This window comes from Girardinichthys multiradiatus, chromosome 12 (genome assembly GCF_021462225.1).
Source record: "Girardinichthys multiradiatus isolate DD_20200921_A chromosome 12, DD_fGirMul_XY1, whole genome shotgun sequence".
Classification (NCBI taxonomy): Eukaryota; Metazoa; Chordata; class Actinopteri; order Cyprinodontiformes; family Goodeidae; genus Girardinichthys; species Girardinichthys multiradiatus.
Window position 1 is genome coordinate 42,799,087 of NC_061805.1, and position 22,534 is coordinate 42,821,620.

Consider the following 22,534-nt stretch of genomic DNA (forward strand, 5'->3'; position numbering starts at 1 on the left):
TTGGCAGACTAAAATAAAACTCTTTTTTGTTTTTCATGAGGTGTGCAGATTTTTTCCTCCTTAGTTTTGCAGAGTCAAAGCTGTGTTTGCTGATTGATTTATGAAAGAGAACAGGGAGAGAGCTGCCTCTTGGTACTGGGGTTTTGTGTCACAATGAAAAAAAAATCTGTGTAGAGAATAATGCATTATTTGTCTGACAGTGTTTCTTCTGCCAGAGACAGGGGAGATGGTGACAGCAGGGTTGCTCTATCGTGATTCATATCGACATACAGGTCCTTGAACTTTTCAAGTTCAAATTGTGATGTGTTTTAGAGGGACTTTATTTGATCAGCCAGTATGCATATATCCACCATCTCTGCATATATAGAAATAGAAGTTGTTGGCTATTGTTGTTTGCAAAACTTGATCAAGCTTAGTCAGATTTGATTGTCTAAACATCAGTTTTCAAGTGTTCACTCAGATTTTAAACTCAATTAAGTCAAGACTTTGACTGTTCCACCTGGGCACATGAATATGCTTTGATATTAAGCTCATAATTGTACCTCTGACTGTATGCTTAGAGTTCCTATTGGAAGGTGAACCCCCAGCCAAGTGTTAAGTCTTTTTCAGCCTCTTACCTGTTTTCTTCCAACATTATCCTGTATTTACCTCCATTCATCTTCCCATCAAGTCTGACCAAGTTTCCTGTCACTCCTGAAGGCAAGCATCCTTACAGCATGATGCTGCCACCATTATATTTCAACATGGGGATGTGTTCATAATGAAGTGCAGTGTTAGTAATCCTTCTCGTATAATGCTTTGCATGTTGGTCATAAAGTTTAGTTTTGGTCTCATCTGACCAGAACATCTTATTCCACATATTTGCTGTGTCTCATCACTTGTGGTAAACTTCTTCATCCCATGACTTTCTTTCAACTTTGGCTTTCTTCTTGCCACTTTTCATAAAGGCCAGACTTGCTAATAATTGTCATGTTGACAGATTCTTCAACAGCTATGGATCTCTAGAGCTCCTCCAGAGTTACCATGAACAAGGTGGCACATGATAATCTAACCCTTCTTTGAACTTCACCACAACCCTATTCCTTACCAGTCTGCTGTGTTCATTGGTCTCTACGATGCTGTTTGTTTACTAATGGCCTCTCTCAAACCTCTGAGGTTGTCACAGAACAGCTGGATTTAATCTGAGATTTAATTACAGACAGGTAGACTCTGTTCACTAATTATATTACTTCTAAAGGCAGTTGTATGCACTGAATTGGATTTAGGGGTATCAGAGAAAATGTGGTGAATACAAATGCAAAACACCCTTTTCAGATTTTTAATGAAAATGAAAACAATGTTAGATTTTGCCTCTACTTTGCAATGACAACACTACTTTGTGTTCTATCAAACAAACAAACTGAAGTTCATAGTTAAAAAATTATGTATAGGTTAAACTAGTATGAATCATTTTGCAAGGCTCTATAAACACAAATAAAAGCTAGCCTTGTCCATTTATTATCACTGTACTAAAAGGCTTCAGCACTTTTTTCTTTATTTTCTGCCACACGTTTGCTCCAAAATAAGCTCTTTTAAAAAATTCAAGCCCTATTCCTTGTTTTGGCCTTGCACCTCAATTTCGATGGATTACTGTGCCTCTTTTCGTTTGGGGATCAAGGAGAAATGGTCATGCAGCTGTTTAAATGGGCCCACAACCTCCCAACTCAAGGACTCCTTTCAAGAGGGGGACCTTATACGTGTCAAAAGGAAAAGTAAAGCCCAGTGGGGTTGGACATTTTTATACTTTTATCAAATGCTTTGAGTATTTGTGTATTGTAAATTGCTCTGATTGCATTGTATTGTACAAAATTGTTTAGTGAGTAACTAAAATTAAAATGACCTTTGATCCTATCGTTATGAGACATTGACCTGTCAGGGTGATTTTTCTTTGCAGTTCCTGGCCTGTCATTCTCACTCTGCTTCAGACTTTACATCTGCCTCTGTGTCCATCAATATTAACTTTCACTGTGAAGTCAAAGTATTTCCAAACCAAACTTACCTCTTAATCAGCACAATTTTATTGTAAAAGACTGTAACAACCATATGGAGTGAATAAAAGCTGGTGGTGCAAGTGTTTTAGGGCTTCCTGGCCTTCCAGAAGTTACTATGTATGCCCGACATATGCTTCCTCTTCTGCGAGACACTTGGGAGCAAAGGCAGACGATTAGACCAGTTTGCAGCTTATATAAACTGCCCTGCATGTGGTGTGTCTGTTGAATGTGATGAATGGGATCAGCTGAGTAAATACTGATATAGTTAATCATTTAGATAAGCTGGTGGACTGACATATGGCCTGAACCTGGCTTTATGGTTTGTCTGAAATAACTCCTCAATCAGTTCAAATGTTTCCAAAAATGCTGAATGTGTTTAACCCCATAAATCCAAAATGATATTTTAAGGCAGATTCATACTTCCCAGTCTGCTCAGCTGAAAGCCTGTGTAACATATTGGGTCATTTGTACCTCGGCACTAGAGTCCACAAGAACTCTGCAAATATCATCGGCCTGCCCAGATTTAACTGACATATGGGTATATATTCAACTGTGCACTACAGCTGCACAATATTAACGTGTGATATGGGATACTGACGGTGAATGTTGCAAAGAATAAAACTATATACAATAAATAAAGAAATAATAAACCGTTGGTTTTAGGTGTTAAAACAGTGTTATAATAATGAGTAATAACGAAAACAAAGACTTCTGTCTTTGTCACAAAGAGGTCCTGGGTTCTAATCCTGGCCTGAGGTCTTTCCGCATTGAGTTTGCATGTTGTTTGTCGGTATTCTACCTTCCTCCCACAGTTGTTTAACGTGTTAGGTTAATTGGTCTCTGTTTGCCATTATTAGTAAGCGTGTGTGTAAAAGGTTGTTTGTGCAAAATGCAGATTATATTGGGATGACTATTTTGTGCAGCCCTACTGTGCATACGCTTTTGAAAATAAGTGTCTGTTCATGACTACCTTGCTACTTTCCCTGTTTTCCTTCATGCACATGCATAGATGGCCTAATTGAAAGAAAATGCACCTCTCTCTCTACAGGAACCTGGCAAGTTTAAATTCCCCATAAAACATACAATATTAGGAATGTATAGCATGTATAGGAGCTGCACTTGATTAAAGAAAAATGTATGTATTGAATGAAAAAGGCAAGATACTGTCATGGCGGATAATTTCTTCACTCAAATGGAGAATCAACAGCAGGACTCTTGAAAAGAGGTAAAGGATTTATTTACAATATATACAATTGACTGGACTAGACTGGGAGGAAGTGGGGGTCGGGGATGGTACAGTGTCAACTGGAAGAGAGAGGCAGTCAGGGAAGACAGGTGGACAACTGATTGTTGATGGAGATTGGCTGAAAGTAAGTAGTTTGGCTTCCTGTTTGGAGGTAGATGTTGGAGGGCATGGATCTGAGTGGTGAGACCTAACTGAGAGCTAACTAATCACTAGAAGGTTTACAAAATGAATTCTGGGTTTAATTCTACCAACAGCATGGAATAATCAGGCACTGAATGATCGTCCTGCAGCTCCTTCTATTCACAGCAGCAGATGAGCAAGATTGCCACCAGGTGTCCTGCCACAGATCAGCTACGCCCCCAGCAGAGATCCTCTGTAGATAAGAGAACTCACAAAGAGCAAAAACAAGAGTCGCACACACAGATCCTGACAGATACGTATTTCATAGTGTATCACACTGAATCCCAGGTAAGAACAGGAGCACTTAGGGAGCTTCTTCTTTTACATGTTTAAATTAAATTGCACAACAAATTAGCACCAGTTATAGACTCATCAGTCCAACCCTCCTACACATTCTTAAACTTATTTACATTTTCCTAATGTTTAGATCTGCTACCCCTAAGTGAGTCAAGCATTTTTTAAAGCTGAACTCTGCTTTACAATCAGTACTTCCACATATCTCACAGTACTTTCATTGAAGAACAGTTTATTGTTATCCTTATTAGTATGCCCTGCTGACAGAAGTGTGTGCTTTGTATGAAATAATTGTTTACACTGATACCACTTTTCCAGCCTTTTGCCGCCTGCTGTTTACTCGATCTGCTGTGACAGGCTGACACAGCTGGCAGCTAATGACTTCATACATGAGAGGGGAGCCTTCTTCATTCCTCAGAGATAATTTCACATCTCTATCTTTGCTAGTGTGAGACTTGATTGGGAGAATATTAAATAGTTTTATAACCAGCTGGTAGTTTCACTGGTGATCACAGGGTGTGAAGATGACCATTAACTATCCTTCTGGGTGTCAGGTGTTACTGCTTAATTGGTTTACTGGCTCTATTAATTTTAAACAGAAGTCAGAGGTGGCAGTTATTAAACAGACACAACACCAATAGCTGAGCTTACAAATAAATAGTCAGTCTAAGCCTTGTGTGTAAATAGTAAATAACTGCTTTGTTTAGGGCTGCACTGCCAGCACTACTGTTAAGTGGTCTATTACTTTAGCAGCAGTTAAGCTTGTCTTACCTGAGCAGTCCTATAAATATAAGTCTCCTTATATTATTAAACAACTTGTTTACAAACATAGCAAAGTTTACTGTGGCACACAAATTTTGGCAGAACACAAATCTTATTTTCAGAAAAATCTGACTTTTTGCATCACGGCTGCTTATTGTAGCAAACCCACATAAATGATACAATACAAAAGAAGCATGGTAATATACAGGTCCTTCTCAAAAAATTAGCATATTGTGATAAAGTTCATTATTTTCCATAATGTCATGATGAAAATTTAACATTCATATATTTTAGATTCATTGCACACTAACTGAAATATTTCAGGTCTTTTATTGTCTTAATACGGATGATTTTGGCATACAGCTCATGAAAACCCAAAATTCCTATCTCACAAAATTAGCATATTTCATCCGACCAATAAAAGAAAAGTGTTTTTAATACAAAAAACGTCAACCTTCAAATAATCATGTACAGTTATGCACTCAATACTTGGTCGGGAATCCTTTGGCAGAAATGACTGCTTCAATGCGGCGTGGCATGGAGGCAATCAGCCTGTGGCACTGCTGAGGTCTTATGGAGGCCCAGGATGCTTCGATAACGGCCTTTAGCTCATCCAGAGTGTTGGGTCTTGAGTCTCTCAACGTTCTCTTCACAATATCCCACAGATTCTCTATGGGGTTCAGGTCAGGAGAGTTGGCAGGCCAATTGAGCACAGTGATACCATGGTCAGTAAACCATTTACCAGTGGTTTTGGCACTGTGAGCAGGTGCCAGGTCGTGCTAAAAAATGAAATCTTCATCTCCATAAAGCTTTTCAGCAGATGGAAGCATGAAGTGCTCCAAAATCTCCTGATAGCTAGCTGCATTGACCCTGCCCTTGATAAAACACAGTGGACCAACACCAGCAGCTGACACGGCACCCCAGACCATCACTGACTGTGGGTACTTGACACTGGACTTCTGGCATTTTGGCATTTCCTTCTCCCCAGTCTTCCTCCAGACTCTGGTACCTTGATTTCCGAATGACATGCAGAATTTGCTTTCATCTGAAAAAAGTACTTTGGACCACTGAGCAACAGTCCAGTGCTGCTTCTCTGTAGCCCAGGTCTGGGGAATGCGGCACCTGTAGCCCATTTCCTGCACACGCCTGTGCACGGTGGCTCTGGATGTTTCTACTCCAGACTCAGTCCACTGCTTCCGCAGGTCCCCCAAGGTCTGGAATCGGCCCTTCTCCACAATCTTCCTCAGGGTCCGGTCACCTCTTCTCGTTGTGCAGCGTTTTCTGCCACACTTTTTCCTTCCCACAGACTTCCCACTGAGGTGCCTTGATACAGCACTCTGGGAACAGCCTATTTGTTCAGAAATTTCTTTCTGTGTCTTACCCTCTTGCTTGAGGGTGTCAATAGTGGCCTTCTGGACAGCAGTCAGGTCGGCAGTCTTACCCATGATTGGGGTTTTGAGTGATGAACCAGGCTGGGAGTTTTAAAGGCCTCAGGAATCTTTTGCAGGTGTTTAGAGTTAACTCGTTGATTCAGATGATTAGGTTCATAGCTCGTTTAGAGACCCTTTTAATGATATGCTAATTTTGTGAGATAGGAATTTTGGGTTTTCATGAGCTGTATGCCAAAATCATCCGTATTAAGACAATAAAAGACCTGAAATATTTCAGTTAGTGTGCAATGAATCTAAAATATATGAATGTTAAATTTTCATCATGACATTATGGAAAATAATTAACTTTATCACAATATGCTACTTTTTTGAGAAGGACCTGTACTGCAAGATCCTATGAAAAAAGCTATTAGTGTTGTATAATTCATTTTTTTTAATCCCTTAAATGTATTGTTGGGAAAAAAAAACAATATGGATTAAGCTCCTACATTGATTTTAGACACACCTCTGCAAAACTAAGTCAAAGTTTGGTAATTAGTGAAACCCCAGATCTCTGGTTTGATGGTCTGCTCTGCCAAGTACTGAAGTAGAAGGCATGAAATAAGAGAAGCACTTAGGATTGTGATGTCCTGGATGACTGAGAATCTACACTAGCATATGGCCTTCTCTGGCTAACATTAGCATGGTAAAACGATTGATTAGAAATGGGTCTACTTACAAAATAGAGTGTTGAACTTCACATAAGTTTAGTAAAAAAAATGAAGCTGTGTCAGACTCGCAAACAACTGAACTACTTGTTTTCTCAATCAACAGGGACAAAAAGGCTATTCTGGTCCTTCTGGTCTTCCAGGCGACCCTGTGAGTACTTTCCTTCACCTAAATCAAAATTCAGTTAAATTAATGCTGAAATTGAATCAAAAGGTGCTCCAGCAATGTATTAGTTAAAGGGGTGTGCACACTTATGTAAATAGGTTATTGCGGCAGTTTGATTTTTTTATCGATATTTCAGATTTATTTTTCAGTACATTAAAGTTCTCTGTAATAAGAAAAAAACCATTGCTGGAACATACTTCCTGTGCCTGTAAGAGACACAGTTGTGATATAAAAATGAAATTTTGTGCTTCTGTAGCCAGTTTTGACCCTGCCTGTTTAATTATGTTTTATGTTTTTTTTAAAATATGTTAATAAAGTTTTTACTAGCCTATTTCTAAATCACTGTGGAATACATTACATGCGTTCCAGAACCTGTGGATCTATGACAGGGTTTGGAGCTAGACAGAGAAGCAAGAGGATGCAGGAATTAAGGAATTTAATTAATATGAAACTGGATTGGGTGCCAACTCAAGTGAATAAGGATTGGCCAGATGTGCCAGGGTCACTTGTGTCAGGTCAGATTCTGAAAGTGTAGCAAATGTTCACTGGCAAAAAAAAAAAAAGTAAATTTAATCTTTAATACCAATACAGAACACAGTACTTTTTACAGATTTACAGATTATTTTCCAGAACATACAGGCTACTTTAAGGGACAGAATCTTTATAAGGAAATTACTTTTAAATTAATTTTTCTGGAACTTAGAGGTTACTTTTCTGGGAATTGCAGACTGCATGAATAACCCCCTATTAAATTATCGCTTGTCTTTTTTTTTCGTGATGGTATTTCTTCCATTTAATACAACAAAATCTTTGTGTGTCTGAATGCATGAATTATTCCGTTTTAAATACCACTAAAACTACAAAGAAATAAATGTTGCCAATGTATGTCACAAATGTGCTTGGCCATGACTATACTGTAAGAACAACACATAATTTGTTGCATACCGACTCTAATAACTTTGTTTAGATTTTCTTATAAACAGTACAGTCTGTAATATTAAACATTTCTCTCAGAGGGATATAGTTACTTCGGTCTCGCCTCAAGGAAGGAATGATTCATGTATTCAACTGTGCATTGATGACGTTAGATGTATGAAAGCCAAACTGTTCCCACAGTTGTCGTGCCAGCATGTGACTTGACCACAATATAATCTCACTTGCTGTCAAGATTAAATAGTTTGAGTGGTGATGTTTGTTGTGGTCTCTCTTAGTCATCATCGACTTGAGTAAAGAAAAAGGTCTTCATGAAAATGAATGCTTTTATATGTGCAACTGACAGTTATTGCTACATAAATACAGTGCCTCTTATAATCAGATTTGATTTCTGTCTTTACTTGTCCTCTATTACTGCAGTCAGGCTACAAAAGAGGCTATCTGCACATAAAAAATATTTTTTCCAGAAAAATGCTGGGTCCTTCTTCCAGTCAGATAGTTCTTCTTTTAGTTGCCCACCTTGATCCTTGTCCTCTTCTACCTCTGATTTCTATGCTGTCTTTGTTTTCACAGGGTGAGCAGGGAAATAATGGAAGCCCTGGGGCCAAAGGCTATCCTGGGAGGCAGGTGCAGTAAATCTGGTGTTGCGGTGCTGATTGAGCATGACCAAACGCACACACACACACACACACACACACACACACACACACGGTAAAAAGATACAGTGAATAAAAAATATTGTTTTATCTATTTGTGTTTATTTTTGAGATTTTCCTGCTTCTTTTTGTTTTTCAAATGAATGTTTTTTTGACAAGGAAGTAAAACATGACATAAAACATGTCAAACCAATAAAAATATGGGTAACAAAGAACAAAATTTTGAACTCAGCCTCTCACATAAAATAAACAATAACACAGCAACTCTAAATAATTTTTTTCCAGTGTTTCAGTGAAAGGAAAAAAGTATGGGGCAAAATGTTGGGCATGAAATCTCACTCTTAAAACCTTTGACATTATTATTCACAAGTTCAGGAGGTTTTAAAGTAAGTGCTAACCTGAAGGAAAGAAAGTAATAAAAGTGTGACTAATGCAACAGCTCTCTGGGTGCAAATAAGCGTCTTCTGTCCTTCCCAATTGTGAGCATTATACACTCTCTCACTTCTTGGTGAAGTCTTTAACATAAGAAGTCAAGCGGTACAGCTAAACAGCTCCTATACATTTGCTTTAAGCAAAAACTAAACCATAAAAATCAGCTTGATGACTTCTCACTTATTTTCAATCCCAATTTGTTGAGGATATGAAAGGGTTCGGGCACAAGTCGCTTTCTGCTTTAGCATGCTTTCTATGTCAGAATTCAGATCCATGTAGACGCTCAGTGATGGGTGATGGATTAAGTTTTAGCACCCCCTACCATTTGTAGATTATGAATCACTACAGCTTTCTGGTCGTCATGATGACGCTCTCTGCTGAGGAATGTAGTACTGAGCTTAGTGTTGATATTTTTAGTTGCACGGAGAGATTGTTGGATTAAGTTGCTGTATTTCTCGGTAATATAGTTGTAGAAGTTTAATCCTTGAAACTGGAGTCATGGGCCTTTATAAGATTTTTCAATGGCTTAAATTCTTATTCTCACTTATTCCCAGGCTTAATTACTTGTATCATGGTTTGTTTTCATTACAACAGGTGAAATTTCACTCTTTCGCTGTTTGCAATAACAAAAATGTTTTATACTTTACCTTAGGGTTTTCCTGGGCCAGTAGGAAGAACTGGACCAATAGGTGTCAGTGTAAGTAGATACTGAAAAGATTTCCAGTGTTTCGATGTTTTCCCTTAAAAAAACAGACTCTGTGCTTGATCTGAACCTGAAATACCACTACAAACCTTGGTTGGTTGTTTGTACTTTATGCAATTGCCATGCCTCATTTGAATAAACTGTAAAATGTCTACTGTATGCCTGTTTACCCGGCGTTCCTACATTATACCCACAGATTGATAAACAACCAGGTAAAGCCTCACTGAGATTAGATATATATGAATGAAGCTTTATTGAAGCCAAATAATCCTGATATATCATTATTCTGGTCCAAAAACCTTCACCTAACTAATACCGTTCTACACAAAGGGAATAAAAATGACTACCTAACAATGATAATAAAAGAAAAATATATATATGCATTTAGTGTCTATGAAGATCAAACCAGTAGTTTTATGGACAAAATGTGTAATTTGGGTTAAATGGAAAGATAAACCCTCCTGGTGCTGATGTCTTGATTGTAGCGATCAGCTGATAAAACGAGGGGCCACGTCCCTTTAGCCACAACCAGCTGATTGCACCAAATCTTGACAAAGAGTCATAAACTCTGAGGCGGGAACTCAGTGGAAAATCTCCAGCAATAAAACTGGAACAAAGAGTGGTTGGGCGAGGCCCAGACCGCAGTTGCTTTGAATGAAAAACTTTTCAAAGTCCAACTTCTAACTCCTGGCTGATTTGGGATCAAATCACCCACGCACGATCCAGCAGCGCTTGCGCAGCAAATCAAAACACAGCTCAGCATAAAACACTTCAATCAGTATTGCATGCAACAAGGTAATACATTAGATCAACTACTGGTGATCCTACATCAACTTAACTGCCTCATCCTGCCCAGACTTCTAAATGCACCTATCCGGTTTAATATGAAAAGAACGAAATTACTTTGAAGTTGATTTCTTCTCTCCACCAGTTGAGGATGGATCAGGTCTGAAGAAAAGGATGGGAGGGGAGGGGGGATCACGCGTCCGTGATCGAAATTAAGGAAAACAAAAAAAACGGTAACTTCTCATCCGTCCAGGGGGGGAAAAGATGACGAACTGTTTAGTCGACTGAATTAACAAGGAGGGAAACTCATCTCCTTGGACATAGAACCTCTGTGGGTTTCACCTGCGTCGAGTGTGGCGTAGTTTTCGATCGGCAAATAAATCCTCTGATCTTCTCGTATCAGACAGATTTTCAGCTTTCAAGCTCTTCCGGGAATGGCCTTGTGGAGCAAAAGTTTGCCTGTGAGCTTTTGTCTTTCCAGATATGCGCCTCCGTTACGCTGTCCTGTGAGACAGGCTGGAAATGGCACCGAAACTTAATCTCCTCTGGGTTTTACACTCTTGGTGACGTCAGAGCTGCGACGTCTGTTGAGCTGCGTGTGTCAAAATGTGCGACCAAAATGGATGGCCCCAACAATGGCTTTAACACTCAATGTGAAGATGAAGATGCAAAGGAATGGTTTAGATGACAGTGTGTTCTTGTGTTACAATGACCCAGTCAGAGTCCAAACCTAAAGAGTTGAAAACTGCTTTTCACTGACATTCTCCATCCAACCTGCCTGACCTAGAGTTATTTTGCAAAGAGGAATGGGTAAAGGTTTCAGACTCTAGATGTAAAAGCTGATAGAGACATAGGCCAAAAGATTTTTGGACTTCTTCATCTAGTGTTGACTCTGGTGTGTGTGTGTGTGTGTGTGTGTGTGTGTGTGTGTGTGTGTGGGTGTGTGTGTGTGTGTGTTATAAAATACACTAAAGTTTATGATTGCAATGATACAAATATGTTAAGGTCAAGGGTGTGAATTTGACATCCAAAAAGTCTCTGTGATAATAATAGATTGGTTTTAAGGAAATTATTTCTATTTTTCTTAGTATAAGTAGGGTTAACCAAATATAACAAACTCTTTTTTATGCTTCCCCCTTATTCTTCGAGGCTTTACACCAAATACTGTTACCATTTCTCCTTTTCTACTGGTCAGGTTTAGCACAAAGGTCTTCAGAGATCCCTGATGCGAGGGTATGTGCCCTTGGACTACATCGTGGAAGCCAGCACCATGCAGTCCATGGGCATATACACTTACCTCAAGGCCTGGCTCCACAAGACTTCAGCCTGTAACAAAAACCTGGCAGTACTGTAACAGATGGCAGGGAAATCTGCATTAGTTGTTCTGACATCTCACCGTCCTGAACAATGTCTATCTTTCCTCAATTTCACTGTGTCCTTTTTATCAACCTTTTTTTCTTTTTCCATTTATATGTTCTTTCGCCATTTTTCTGCTCCATCTTTTATTCATCTCTCCAGGGTCACATTGGCATCCCAGGGCTTTTTGGCTTTCCTGGACCTGATGGGGAAAGAGTAAGTATAAGTGGCAATGAGAGTGGCTTGCCTGCAGGGTTGCATTGTGACAGTCTACAGGCCAAAAAACGAAATACAAACACATTTCATTGTTGCAGTAATGAGACACTTGAGGCAGATTTTACCAAACCAGTATTCTTTAAATAATGTTTGGATCAGGTCTTACACCACAGCCCACATACAGTCACAGAAAATGCTTGAGTGAAGAAGATGGTTCTAAATTTACAGAAAACCAGCTTTAAATCAAATCCCCACCGATCTTCAAGCCACTGAAATGAAACACAGGACTTTGCTGAACTTTATCACTTTTTTGACTTCACCAGATGGGGATAATGACAGAATTACTGAAAGCAGCAGTAAAATGTATCTTTTCAGATTGTTTTTACATCTGCAGATACCTCTTATTTTTTATCACTTCTACTATGTTGCAAATTTCTTTTAAAAAAATACAAAACAAGAGTAAGAGTTTATATAGCATGCAGATATATCATTCTCGTTTCCCTTTGGAGTCTTTATGCTCTGTTTTGTGTCTCATTTACAGGGAATTCCTGGTGTGCATGGGAAGAAGGGCAAGATGGGTAGGCCGGTAAAGTTTTCTCTCAACACACTTCTCATTGTTAAGGCAGCCTTGTGGCAGTGACTTTGTTTGTGATCTATGGGATATAACTGTAATGTAATGATACAGGAAAGTCTTCCAAAGACCATTCCTTAGACTCCTTGTTCTTAAATCCCTTTTTGACTTTTCAAGTAAATATGGAGAAAATCTTCCTGAGCTGCATATTAATGCAGTGGCTTGTTGTGGGGAATGTAACTATTTTAAGGAGTCATATATACAGTTCCTGACAAAAGTATGGACAGCTTTTCAACTTTTTCACATTTTCTCAAATTACAACCACAAGCTTAATATTATAATATATTTTAATGGGATTTTATGTGATAGACCAACACAAAGTTATCAACAATTCTGGAGTAGTGTAAAAATTATATTATCAGCCATTTTCTAAAATTCAGTACAAGCTTCAGAAGTCACATAATTGTATTCAGCCTCCATTATACTGATGCCCTGAATTAAATCTTCAAAGGTCATCTGACCATATGCAGACCCTTTTACTCTGTTACCCCTATATAAAATTAATTGCAACCTTCGGAAGTTCCCTACTTCTATTCAGTCCCCTTTACTTCAAGATCATTAAATGAAATGCATTGCAACCTTGAGGTGTCACTTAGCTTGTGAACAAGGTCCACCTGAGTGTAGTGCAGCTCTTCTATGAAGATTCCATGGGTTCATTCATTTGCAAGGAACTGTACTCTGAATAGCTTCCTGAAAGTTATTGTATCATGAAGGTTCATGTATCTGCAGTTCATCACGGTTCTTGCTGAGTTTCTGGAATGATTTGCCCCATTTTTAAGTGGATCTCTATGACTAATTTTCAGTGGTTGGCCCTAATTAGGAAACTTTGTATTTTTGAAAGTGTTCTTATTACTGGCTTTGTAATGCTTTAAACAGATATGGTAATAGGATGTGTAACACATATGTTTGGTCCTTTTGAGGCTTTACCCACAGAAAAAGGAAGTCTGGTGTCATCATTGCCTGGAAGCAAACTTCCCATTATTCCAGGCTAACACGGAAAAAACAATTATGTGCTCTTGGACACGTGTAGAAATGGGATACTTTCCGTGCTCTGTTTCGCCGTACATGATTACCAAATATTGTTACGCAATTGTGGTCTGTGACATTGAGGTTGAAAAGTATGCCTACAATAGTAATGCCTTTAGCGTGCCGCTTTCTTTTCCTCTGCAGTGAAAAGTGAAGTATGCTATTTTCCTTTTCTTTCCTGACTCAGTAGGAAAGTGGAAGAGAAAAGAGATAAAAATGGAACGTTGTTTTATTCAGAAAAATATGCTTTTAGAAAATGTGAAAAAGGAAATTTTATTGTTGCATATAAAATCTGCAGTCAGTTGAGGATTTATTACTTAACTAGATTCTTTTAAAGTGCTTTGCAGAAGTATTCACATTTATCAAAACGTTTCACACCTTGTCACATTACAACATTAAACATTAGTGTGTTTCAAGGAATTTTATGTGATGCATAAAAACACAAAGTTGTGTAAAACTGAAAAGCAGTAGGAACGTTCTATTTTTTGCATCTGAATGTCTGAGACATTCCTTTTCATCCTTGTCTTCAATTGGGTTTTCAGGATGATGCAAAGTTAGTTTTCTCTGATACACATAACATAGTTTTGCATGTAGGATAATGAGCGTGGCTTTGGTCTCATCTGACCAGAACAAATGCTTCCAATAATTTGCCATGTCCCCTACATGGCTTGTAGGAAAAAGCAAATATGACTTCTTATAGCTTCCTTTTGCCACATTCCCTTAAGGTCAGATTTATAGAATGCATGCCTAATAGTTATCCTGCAGAGATTATCACACCTTATCTGTGAATCTGTGCAGCTCCTCCAGAGTTACAATGGTTCTCTTAGCTGATTCTCTGATTAATGCTTTTTTTTTGGGGTGATTTGTGAGGACATTTAATATCCATCACATAAAATCCTTGGTTGCTAGATGGCATAGTGTTAAAATAGTGCCAAAACCTGCACTTCTTTTTGTCTTCCCCGACATCAGTTGAAATAATAATGATCACACTGTAACTCTTTATTAATTTGTCAAATTGTTGTAACAAAGCAACTAAGGCATTCCCATCTGGCTTCTTATTACATAAAATTTTCTCCCTACAGTCTGCAGACAGAGAATGAGGGAGAACTATTCTTTTCTGCCATCTGTCATTTGTGTCCCCACAGCACTTACTTTCAAGTGTTGATTCATGGTTTGTGGCAGGTTGCATGTTGACCTGGGCATACTGACAAGCACAATATGAGCGTGTCGCCTCGTGGCTGCATTATACACCTCTTGTTCTGTTTCTATAGCGGAAGTCAAAGGACCAAGCAGAAAAAAGGCACAGTCAGCAGTTTCTGGTCCAAAGCGGCTTTATTCAGCCATTTAGGCAAGTCCTAGGGGTTTTGCTTTAGGGGCTCTGCGCACACATATACACTTGTCAATTGAAAACACTCGGATGCAGAATTTACTCACGATCTCCCAGGAATGAAAGCACAGAGAGAATATTTAATGGGATTTGCTTGGCTTGAGTTTGCAAACTCGGAGCCACTTTGTTGATCCCAAGTGTTTGGTGTAATCACTTACCTGGCAAATCATGTAATATCTGAATACATTCAATATTCAAATGAACAATCTTAGTGTGTAAACATTGTAGTGTTACAGAGTTCCCCTTTGGTTAGTTAACCATTTTGCTTGCATGTGTTCTTAGGGGTTTCCTGGTGACTTTGGAGAACGGGGACCTCCTGGACCTGATGGTAACCCAGTAAGTAGAACTTTATTGAAGTGAAATATCCCTTTTAGGCAAAAAAAACAAATTAGTCCCAAAACAGATTAAATTTGAGTTCAACAGCTGCTGATTACACGGAATACTTTATTTAACTAATTTCATGTAAAAATCCACATACGTTTTTTATCACGTTCACTGTAGCTGTAAGTTAACTGTTGCATCATTTCTGTGAGATGCAGAGTAATGGAGTCTGGGATTTCTTGCATATTTCATCACAACAGGACCATTTCAGTCTGATACAGGCATGACCATAAAGCAGTACCCTGCCGTTGTTCTATGCAACCATCATGATCCTTGCTAATGTGAGGGCAGCAGCAGCAGTTTGACTCACTGCTCCTCTTTCCATAGTTTGACCCTAACTGCTTGTGACTGACAGGGTCAGTGTTAGATTAACGATTGGCTGACCTCCAACAGACTGGTGCAGACTACATTTCCATTCCTCGCAGTGGGAAGAGGGGATTTTCCATTTGGCCTAATTCATGTTGTTTCAGTCAAAGAAAGATCCAAGGAAGCAACAGGTGGGCCACTCTGTGCTATGCTGTGTCCTCCATTTCTCCCCTATATGAGATGCTCAGATTGGATGGAGGCAGGGCATGATTGTTTAGATCATTTGGACAACAAGCCACTCTGTATCAGGGGCCAAATCGCTCCACTGCAAAGCTAAGCATAGTCATGGTAGAACTTTATTCAGGTTATAAGCGAGATGATAAAAACAGCATTTAACAAAAGAAATATAAAACAGACTGTATTCTTTAAAATGAAGTAAAAATATAAACCCACAGTTGGGATAAAAGGGAAATACGTCCTCTTTGAAAAGTGTAACCACGTCTTTCAAAGCCAGGCCATAATACAACTCATATTTGTGGCATTTTCTTTTTCTTACCGTGTCCTGTCCTGCAGAGTAGCGCTCAGAATTGTCTGAGTGCCAAAAAAAAGCCCAACAGATTTACTTTCACAAGTGGAGCATTACAGCTAGCGCTTTAAGGCTCTGCTTGATATTTATAAAATAAACTTAGTTAGAAACTGCTTTGGGATTATTTCAGTTGTTACGGACACGGAGACAGAAATGAAAAGGAAAACAAAAGAAGCACTAAAGAGAGAAATGGGGGTGCAAAAAGGGAAAGGGGAGAGAAGGAGAATAGAATGGAGGTAAGAAAGAAGGATAAAGAGAATACAAGATAACACCCTGCTTGCTTCTACACCTGCAGAAATGTTCGTATTACCAGTTTTTTTACTGAACAGTGCACGGTACTTATCAATGCAAGATGTATTTAGTGGTAAATGCGGCTCATTATAGAACATTTGTGTATCAGTTAACACCTGTTAACACGGAGGAGATCCGAGCCACAGACATCCAAAGGCCCCCCAGAGCACAGGAACCCCAGGAGAACTACCGCCGGGACTACCGCAACCCCCCCGAGATAAGCAGGGGAGAGTCCCAGGGGAACCACCCAGCAGCCACATTGCAGAAGCCCCAGGGAGCTGCAGCGACAAGCCCACAGGCCCCGCCGGCAGCCGTCTACACCCGTGCAGATCCAGCAATGGACCCAGAGACCCGAGACCCTGGGACATATCACTCCCCAAGCAGAGGTCCGACAGAGCCCAGGGGCCCGGGCAAGCAGCCACTGGGACTGAGCCGGCACACACCAAAGCACCCATCCCCGGATACCAAGAATCACAAGTACACCAGCGGGTAGAGACACCAACTACCGGCAGGTAGTGTGGTGGGGAGGGAATAGGCCCCACATTTGATGGGTGGCTTAAACTGATCCAGTTTAGGGAGCAGCCCAAGACCCAACCTGACACAAAAAACAGGCACACACAGTCACAATCACACATTCCCACCCTCATGTGTACACATAAAAACACTCACACCCACCCAACGTAAAGACAAGCAACAATGGACATTGTACACTCATTCACACTCCCCATATATACTCCCCATACACTCCCAGGTCCAGGTGCCGATACTCCATAGGGACAACCAGCCCCCGGACCCTGGAGGTGGTCCCCTTCCCTCCGGGGGTGGAGACAGGCAGAACGCCCCAGCACCTGAACCTGGTCCAGGGTAGCCCGGGCTTGTGCCTGAACCTGAGCAACTCCGTCCGGACCCCGACCCCCTGACCTCACTCCCCAACCACCCCCATCTTCATCTGGAGAGGGGGCCATATACAAAAGAGGGGTCTACATGGTCCAAACAAGCCCGCCAACCAGAGCCGCCACAGAATAAAATAGTCCCAACCCCCAATGAATTCCGATCCCATATTTGATGTAGTATGATGTGTTTCCTTGTATAAAACACATCCCACCAGCTTTCTGGTATGATACAGGGAGGGTAATGATTTGGACTTGTTTGTAGCCATATGATCTGGGCACTTTGAAGTCATGAAGAGCCAGAGTATTCTGTAGTCAAACTTGAAGTCATCTATCCAGCTTCCAAAGCTTGGATAAAACTGGATCGTGAACAGGAAAATTATCTTACACCTCGAACTTATTGACATGCTTTGTTGGAACCTGAAGAGAAGTGTGCAGGAAATAATGTTCACCAATATCAATAAAAGAAAGCAATGTTGTGAAAAAGAGTGGGACAAAATTCCACCTTTATGATTTGAACGAATGATTAAGTCATGTGAATAATGTCTTCTTCATGCAATTGCTGCTTAAGAGGGTTGTTACAAATGTTTGAATTTAAATAATTAAATTTTAATGTTCGCCACATCTTTGTTTAATCGTTAATGGCATAAAGGGATCTGTTTTGTGTTGCTTCACACTTGAGGTTGGATTTAAATCATTTCAAAATCTGGTAAAGACACTATCTTTTTATTAGGTCTGATAAGTACTACCTTAAAAATGAAAGAGGGTGTTTTTCCTTTTTCCCATGACCAAATACACTTATCTTTGTTGTATCTTATCTCCTTCATCATATTGTTTCAGGGAGAGCTGGGAGCTCCTGGCCCATGTGGAGTCAATGGCCTTATTGTAAGTAATGATGTTTCTTATTTGTATTTTTGTGTTACTGATCTCTTAAAAATATTTTCTCAGGTAAATTTTCTTCTGCATTTAGTTTGAAAAAGGAAAGCTGAGAGTAACAGTTGAAATGTGCTAATGCAACAACTACATTATTACTATTACAAATCAAACCCATTGCCAGTCACTTTAAGCAAATTTTGTGTCTGATATATCTGTTAACAATCTATTAAAATTTTGTTTAAATTCATATTTTTTTCAGTAGTTAGGGATGTGACTTTTTGTTTCGAATGTGATGTTGGTTGCAGGGAGACATGGGGCCTGGTGGCATGATGGGGTTACCGGGATTTCCAGGACTCAAGGTATTCCATTTGTTTTGCTTTTTGGCTGTATCCAATATACATTTGGTATATTATGGCCAATTTTGTTGCCCACCCAGGTGGTAATCCCAGATACAGAGAATACTGAGTATTCAAACATTTATAATCAAAATATGAGGTTTATTAATAAATTAATCCTTTATTTTGATTTTATATTTGATTTTGGTTTTAAGGGCGTAGCTGGAAATCCAGGGGAAGCAGGACTGAAAGGTGATAAGGTGACCTGAATATGTCTTTCTCATGATATTATTCACCTATTTACAAGAATGCTAGAGCTATTAAATATAAATGTAAATATTTGGATTCTGATTAAACTGAACTGTGACAAAGTCCAGTAATCCTCACCTTGTTTGTTTCTAGCACTGATTGTGTAAAGGTTGTAAATTGGCTGTTTTGGGGGCTTTTTTGTGAATAATCACTGTTTAAAATATTTATTCATCTGATTTATTAAAGGGTGATCTTGGCCTAACCGGAGAACAGGGAGAGTGTGGATTCCAAGGGGACAAGGTAAGGGCTGATTTGGCAACAAAGTTGATCATCCTTAAGGAAGCAGATTGTTGTTTCAGTGACTTTACATGCTCTTTTTGTCAGGGACAAAAGTGTGGTTTTCTTTATGGAGTGGATCAAGGGGTCTGAAGGGGTCATGAGAGTTTATTGTCAGGGCTGCAAGTTTTGTGGATCTGGAGAAGGCTTATGACAGTGTCCATTTATATATTTTTGTTAGAGGTACTGTGGGAGTGTGGGGTACTTGGGCTGCTTTTAAGGGCTATCCAGTACTTGTATACCCATGGAAAGAGTAGTGTACACATTCTCACCAAAAAGGTAGACTTGTTCAGTCTGGGATGGACTCTGTCAGGGCTTCCCATTGCCCTGTTTGTGGTGTTCATGAATGGGATCTCTAGGCATAGTGATAGATAGAAAGGTATGCGGTTTGGAAACCTCAAGTTCTAATTTTTGCTTAGAGCAGATTGTAAGGATTATGATTATTGATTAATTAATATTCATCAAGAATTATAATTCAAAATCATAATTTGAAAAAAATTAATTTCTTAACCAAAAATCATTACTTACGAATAGAAATCAGAGATGTCCTCTGGTGTTGTGATTATGGGCTCAAAGCTCTTTAATAATTACAAATTATTAACCAAAACCACCAACTGTCACTGTTTATTCTCTGACTGCACTGTTCAATGGTTAGGACTAATTGGAATGTATGTATCTGACTTTTGTGAAGTGCCTTGAGACAACATGTGTTGTGAATTGGCGCTATATAAATAAAACTGAATTGAATAATTCTTTTTAACAGCTGTGGAATGATAGTGCTTTGAAGCTTACCCAGTGGTGTGAATAACCGTGAGGTGTAAGATTCCTCTGAGGTGATGTGTGGCTCCTCAGAGAGTGAAAGCCTCTAAAATAGGATTAAACGTTTTAAGGGATAAAGCACTATTATATAATCACCTATTCAAACTATGTATTTAGGGAGCTAAAGTGGCCTTCACATTTATTGTCACTCCCAATAAAGATGTTTAAAAAGCCTAAAATAAATTTATATTATGATGTAGTAGCATAATCCCATATTGTAATCTCAATGTGTTTTTAATACATTCATTGAATATGAAAAAAATTATTTCTTTCCCAATTACAGGTGCCACAATTTAACATTTTATTTAAAATAAAAGTAACTGTAGCTTTTTTGAATTGTTAAATCTATGCTTAAGTTTAAGCAGTGAACAAATCTAAAAATACCTTTTTTGCCTCAATGAAAGTGTTGCATTTTCCTTTATTTTTAATTCTTTGCTGCTGTTCTTGTTTGGTTTCTGATAGTATTTGCAGTGAATATGGACTTTATGTTGCAGGGCAGTCGAGGCTCTCCTGGGTTACCTGGTCCTCGTGGAAAACCTGGGCCACAGGTATTTTCTGTACCTCCGTAAAACACGATCAGCAAGGAAGAAAAAAAAACCCATTAAAAAAAAGCCCACTTAGAGGCATAGAAGTCTTGGGAGTTAATTGTTTATACAACATGACAGTAAAAACTCCCACATTGCACATTATACCTCTAAATAGAACTTATTTCTGTATCCCAAGATAGTTTCATGTTGATTGACTACAGGTCCTTCTCAAAATATTAGCATATTGTGATAAAGTTCATTATTTTCCATAATGTCATGATGAAAATTTAACATTCATATATTTTAGATTCATTGCACACTAACTGAAATATTTCAAGTCTTTTATTGTCTTAATACGGATGATTTTGGCATACAGCTCATGAAAACCCAAAATTCCTATCTCACAAAATTAGCATATTTCATCCGACCAATAAAAGAAAAGTGTTTTTAATACAAAAAACGTCAACCTTCAAATAATCATGTACAGTTATGCACTCAATACTTGGTTGGGAATACTTTTGCAGAAATGACTGCTTCAATGCGGCGTGGCATGGAGGCAATCAGCCTGTGGCACTGCTGAGGTCTTATGGAGGCCCAGGATGCTTCGATAGCGGCCTTTAGCTCATCCAGAGTGTTGGGTCTTGAGTCTCTCAACGTTCTCTTCACAATATCCCACAGATTCTCTATGGGGTTCAGGTCAGGAGAGTTGGCAGGCCAATTGAGCACAGTGATACCATGGTCAGTAAACCATTTACCAGTGGTTTTGGCACTGTGAGCAGGTGCCAGGTCGTGCTGAAAAATGAAATCTTCATCTCCATAAAGCTTTTCAGCAGATGGAAGCATGAAGTGCTCCAAAATCTCCTGATAGCTAGCTGCATTGACCCTGCCCTTGATAAAACACAGTGGACCAACACCAGCAGCTGACACGGCACCCCAGACCATCACTGACTGTGGGTACTTGACACTGGACTTCTGGCATTTTGGCATTTCCTTCTCCCCAGTCTTCCTCCAGACTCTGGCACCTTGATTTCCGAATGACATGCAGAATTTGCTTTCATCCGAAAAAAGTACTTTGGACCACTGAGCAACAGTCCAGTGCTGCTTCTCTGTAGCCCAGGTCAGGCGCTTCTGCCGCTGTTTCTGGTTCAAAAGTGGCTTGACCTGGGGAATGCGGCACCTGTAGCCCATTTCCTGCACACGCCTGTGCACGGTGGCTCTGGATGTTTCTACTCCAGACACAGTCCACTGCTTCCGCAGGTCCCCCAAGGTCTGGAATCGGCCCTTCTCCACAATCTTCCTCAGGGTCCGGTCACCTCTTATCGTTGTGCAGCGTTTTCTGCCACACTTTTTCCTTCCCACAGACTTCCCACTGAGGTGCCTTGATACAGCACTCTGGGAACAGCCTGTTTGTTCAGAAATTTCTTTCTGTGTCTTACCCTCTTGCTTGAGGGTGTCAATAGTGGCCTTCTGGACAGCAGTCAGGTCGGCAGTCTTACCCATGATTGGGGTTTTGAGTGATGAACCAGGCTGGGAGTTTTAAAGGCCTCAGGAATCTTTTGCAGGTGTTTAGAGTTAACTCGTTGATTCAGATGATTAGGTTCATAGCTCGTTTAGAGACCCTTTTAGTGATATGCTAATTTTGTGAGATAGGAATTTTGGGTTTTCATGAGCTGTATGCCAAAATCATCCGTATTAAGACAATAAAAGACCTGAAATATTTCAGTTAGTGTGCAATGAATCTAAAATATATGAATGTTAAATTTTCATCATGACATTATGGAAAATAATGAACTTTATCACAATATGCTAATTTTTTGAGAAGGACCTGTACATGCAAGCTTTGTTGTGACATTTGGCTAAAAGGGTCCAATACGTTTTTTGATGGTTGCAAGCAAACACATTAGTGCTGTTGGTTATATTATATATTTTATGTAAGTAATATTAGGCAGATCGAAGAAAAACTAAACTTGCATTTTGTTCTTTATGATCTTGCATTTGTGACCATGTATCCAAATTATCAGTGACTCTTGCCCACC

At 39.4% G+C, this 22,534-nt stretch overlaps 1 protein-coding gene across 3 annotated transcripts in view; it reads left to right on the forward strand.

Annotated features, from left to right (window-relative positions):
* Positions 1 to 22,534, forward strand: part of col27a1b (collagen, type XXVII, alpha 1b) — a 121,184-nt gene that overhangs the window by 39,484 nt on the left and 59,166 nt on the right. For all 3 annotated transcript variants that reach the window (XR_007040580.1, XM_047381032.1, XM_047381033.1), the window contains 11 exons: positions 6,717 to 6,761; positions 8,283 to 8,336; positions 9,450 to 9,494; positions 11,805 to 11,858; positions 12,400 to 12,444; positions 15,185 to 15,238; positions 18,197 to 18,241; positions 18,538 to 18,591; positions 18,783 to 18,827; positions 19,063 to 19,116; positions 20,466 to 20,519. Coding sequence is in view for 2 of the 3 variants with exons in the window: in XM_047381032.1 (XP_047236988.1) it covers positions 6,717 to 6,761; positions 8,283 to 8,336; positions 9,450 to 9,494; positions 11,805 to 11,858; positions 12,400 to 12,444; positions 15,185 to 15,238; positions 18,197 to 18,241; positions 18,538 to 18,591; positions 18,783 to 18,827; positions 19,063 to 19,116; positions 20,466 to 20,519 (549 nt within the window). In the remaining variant the exon portion in view is untranslated. The remainder of the gene's footprint in view (positions 1 to 6,716; positions 6,762 to 8,282; positions 8,337 to 9,449; positions 9,495 to 11,804; positions 11,859 to 12,399; positions 12,445 to 15,184; positions 15,239 to 18,196; positions 18,242 to 18,537; positions 18,592 to 18,782; positions 18,828 to 19,062; positions 19,117 to 20,465; positions 20,520 to 22,534) is intronic.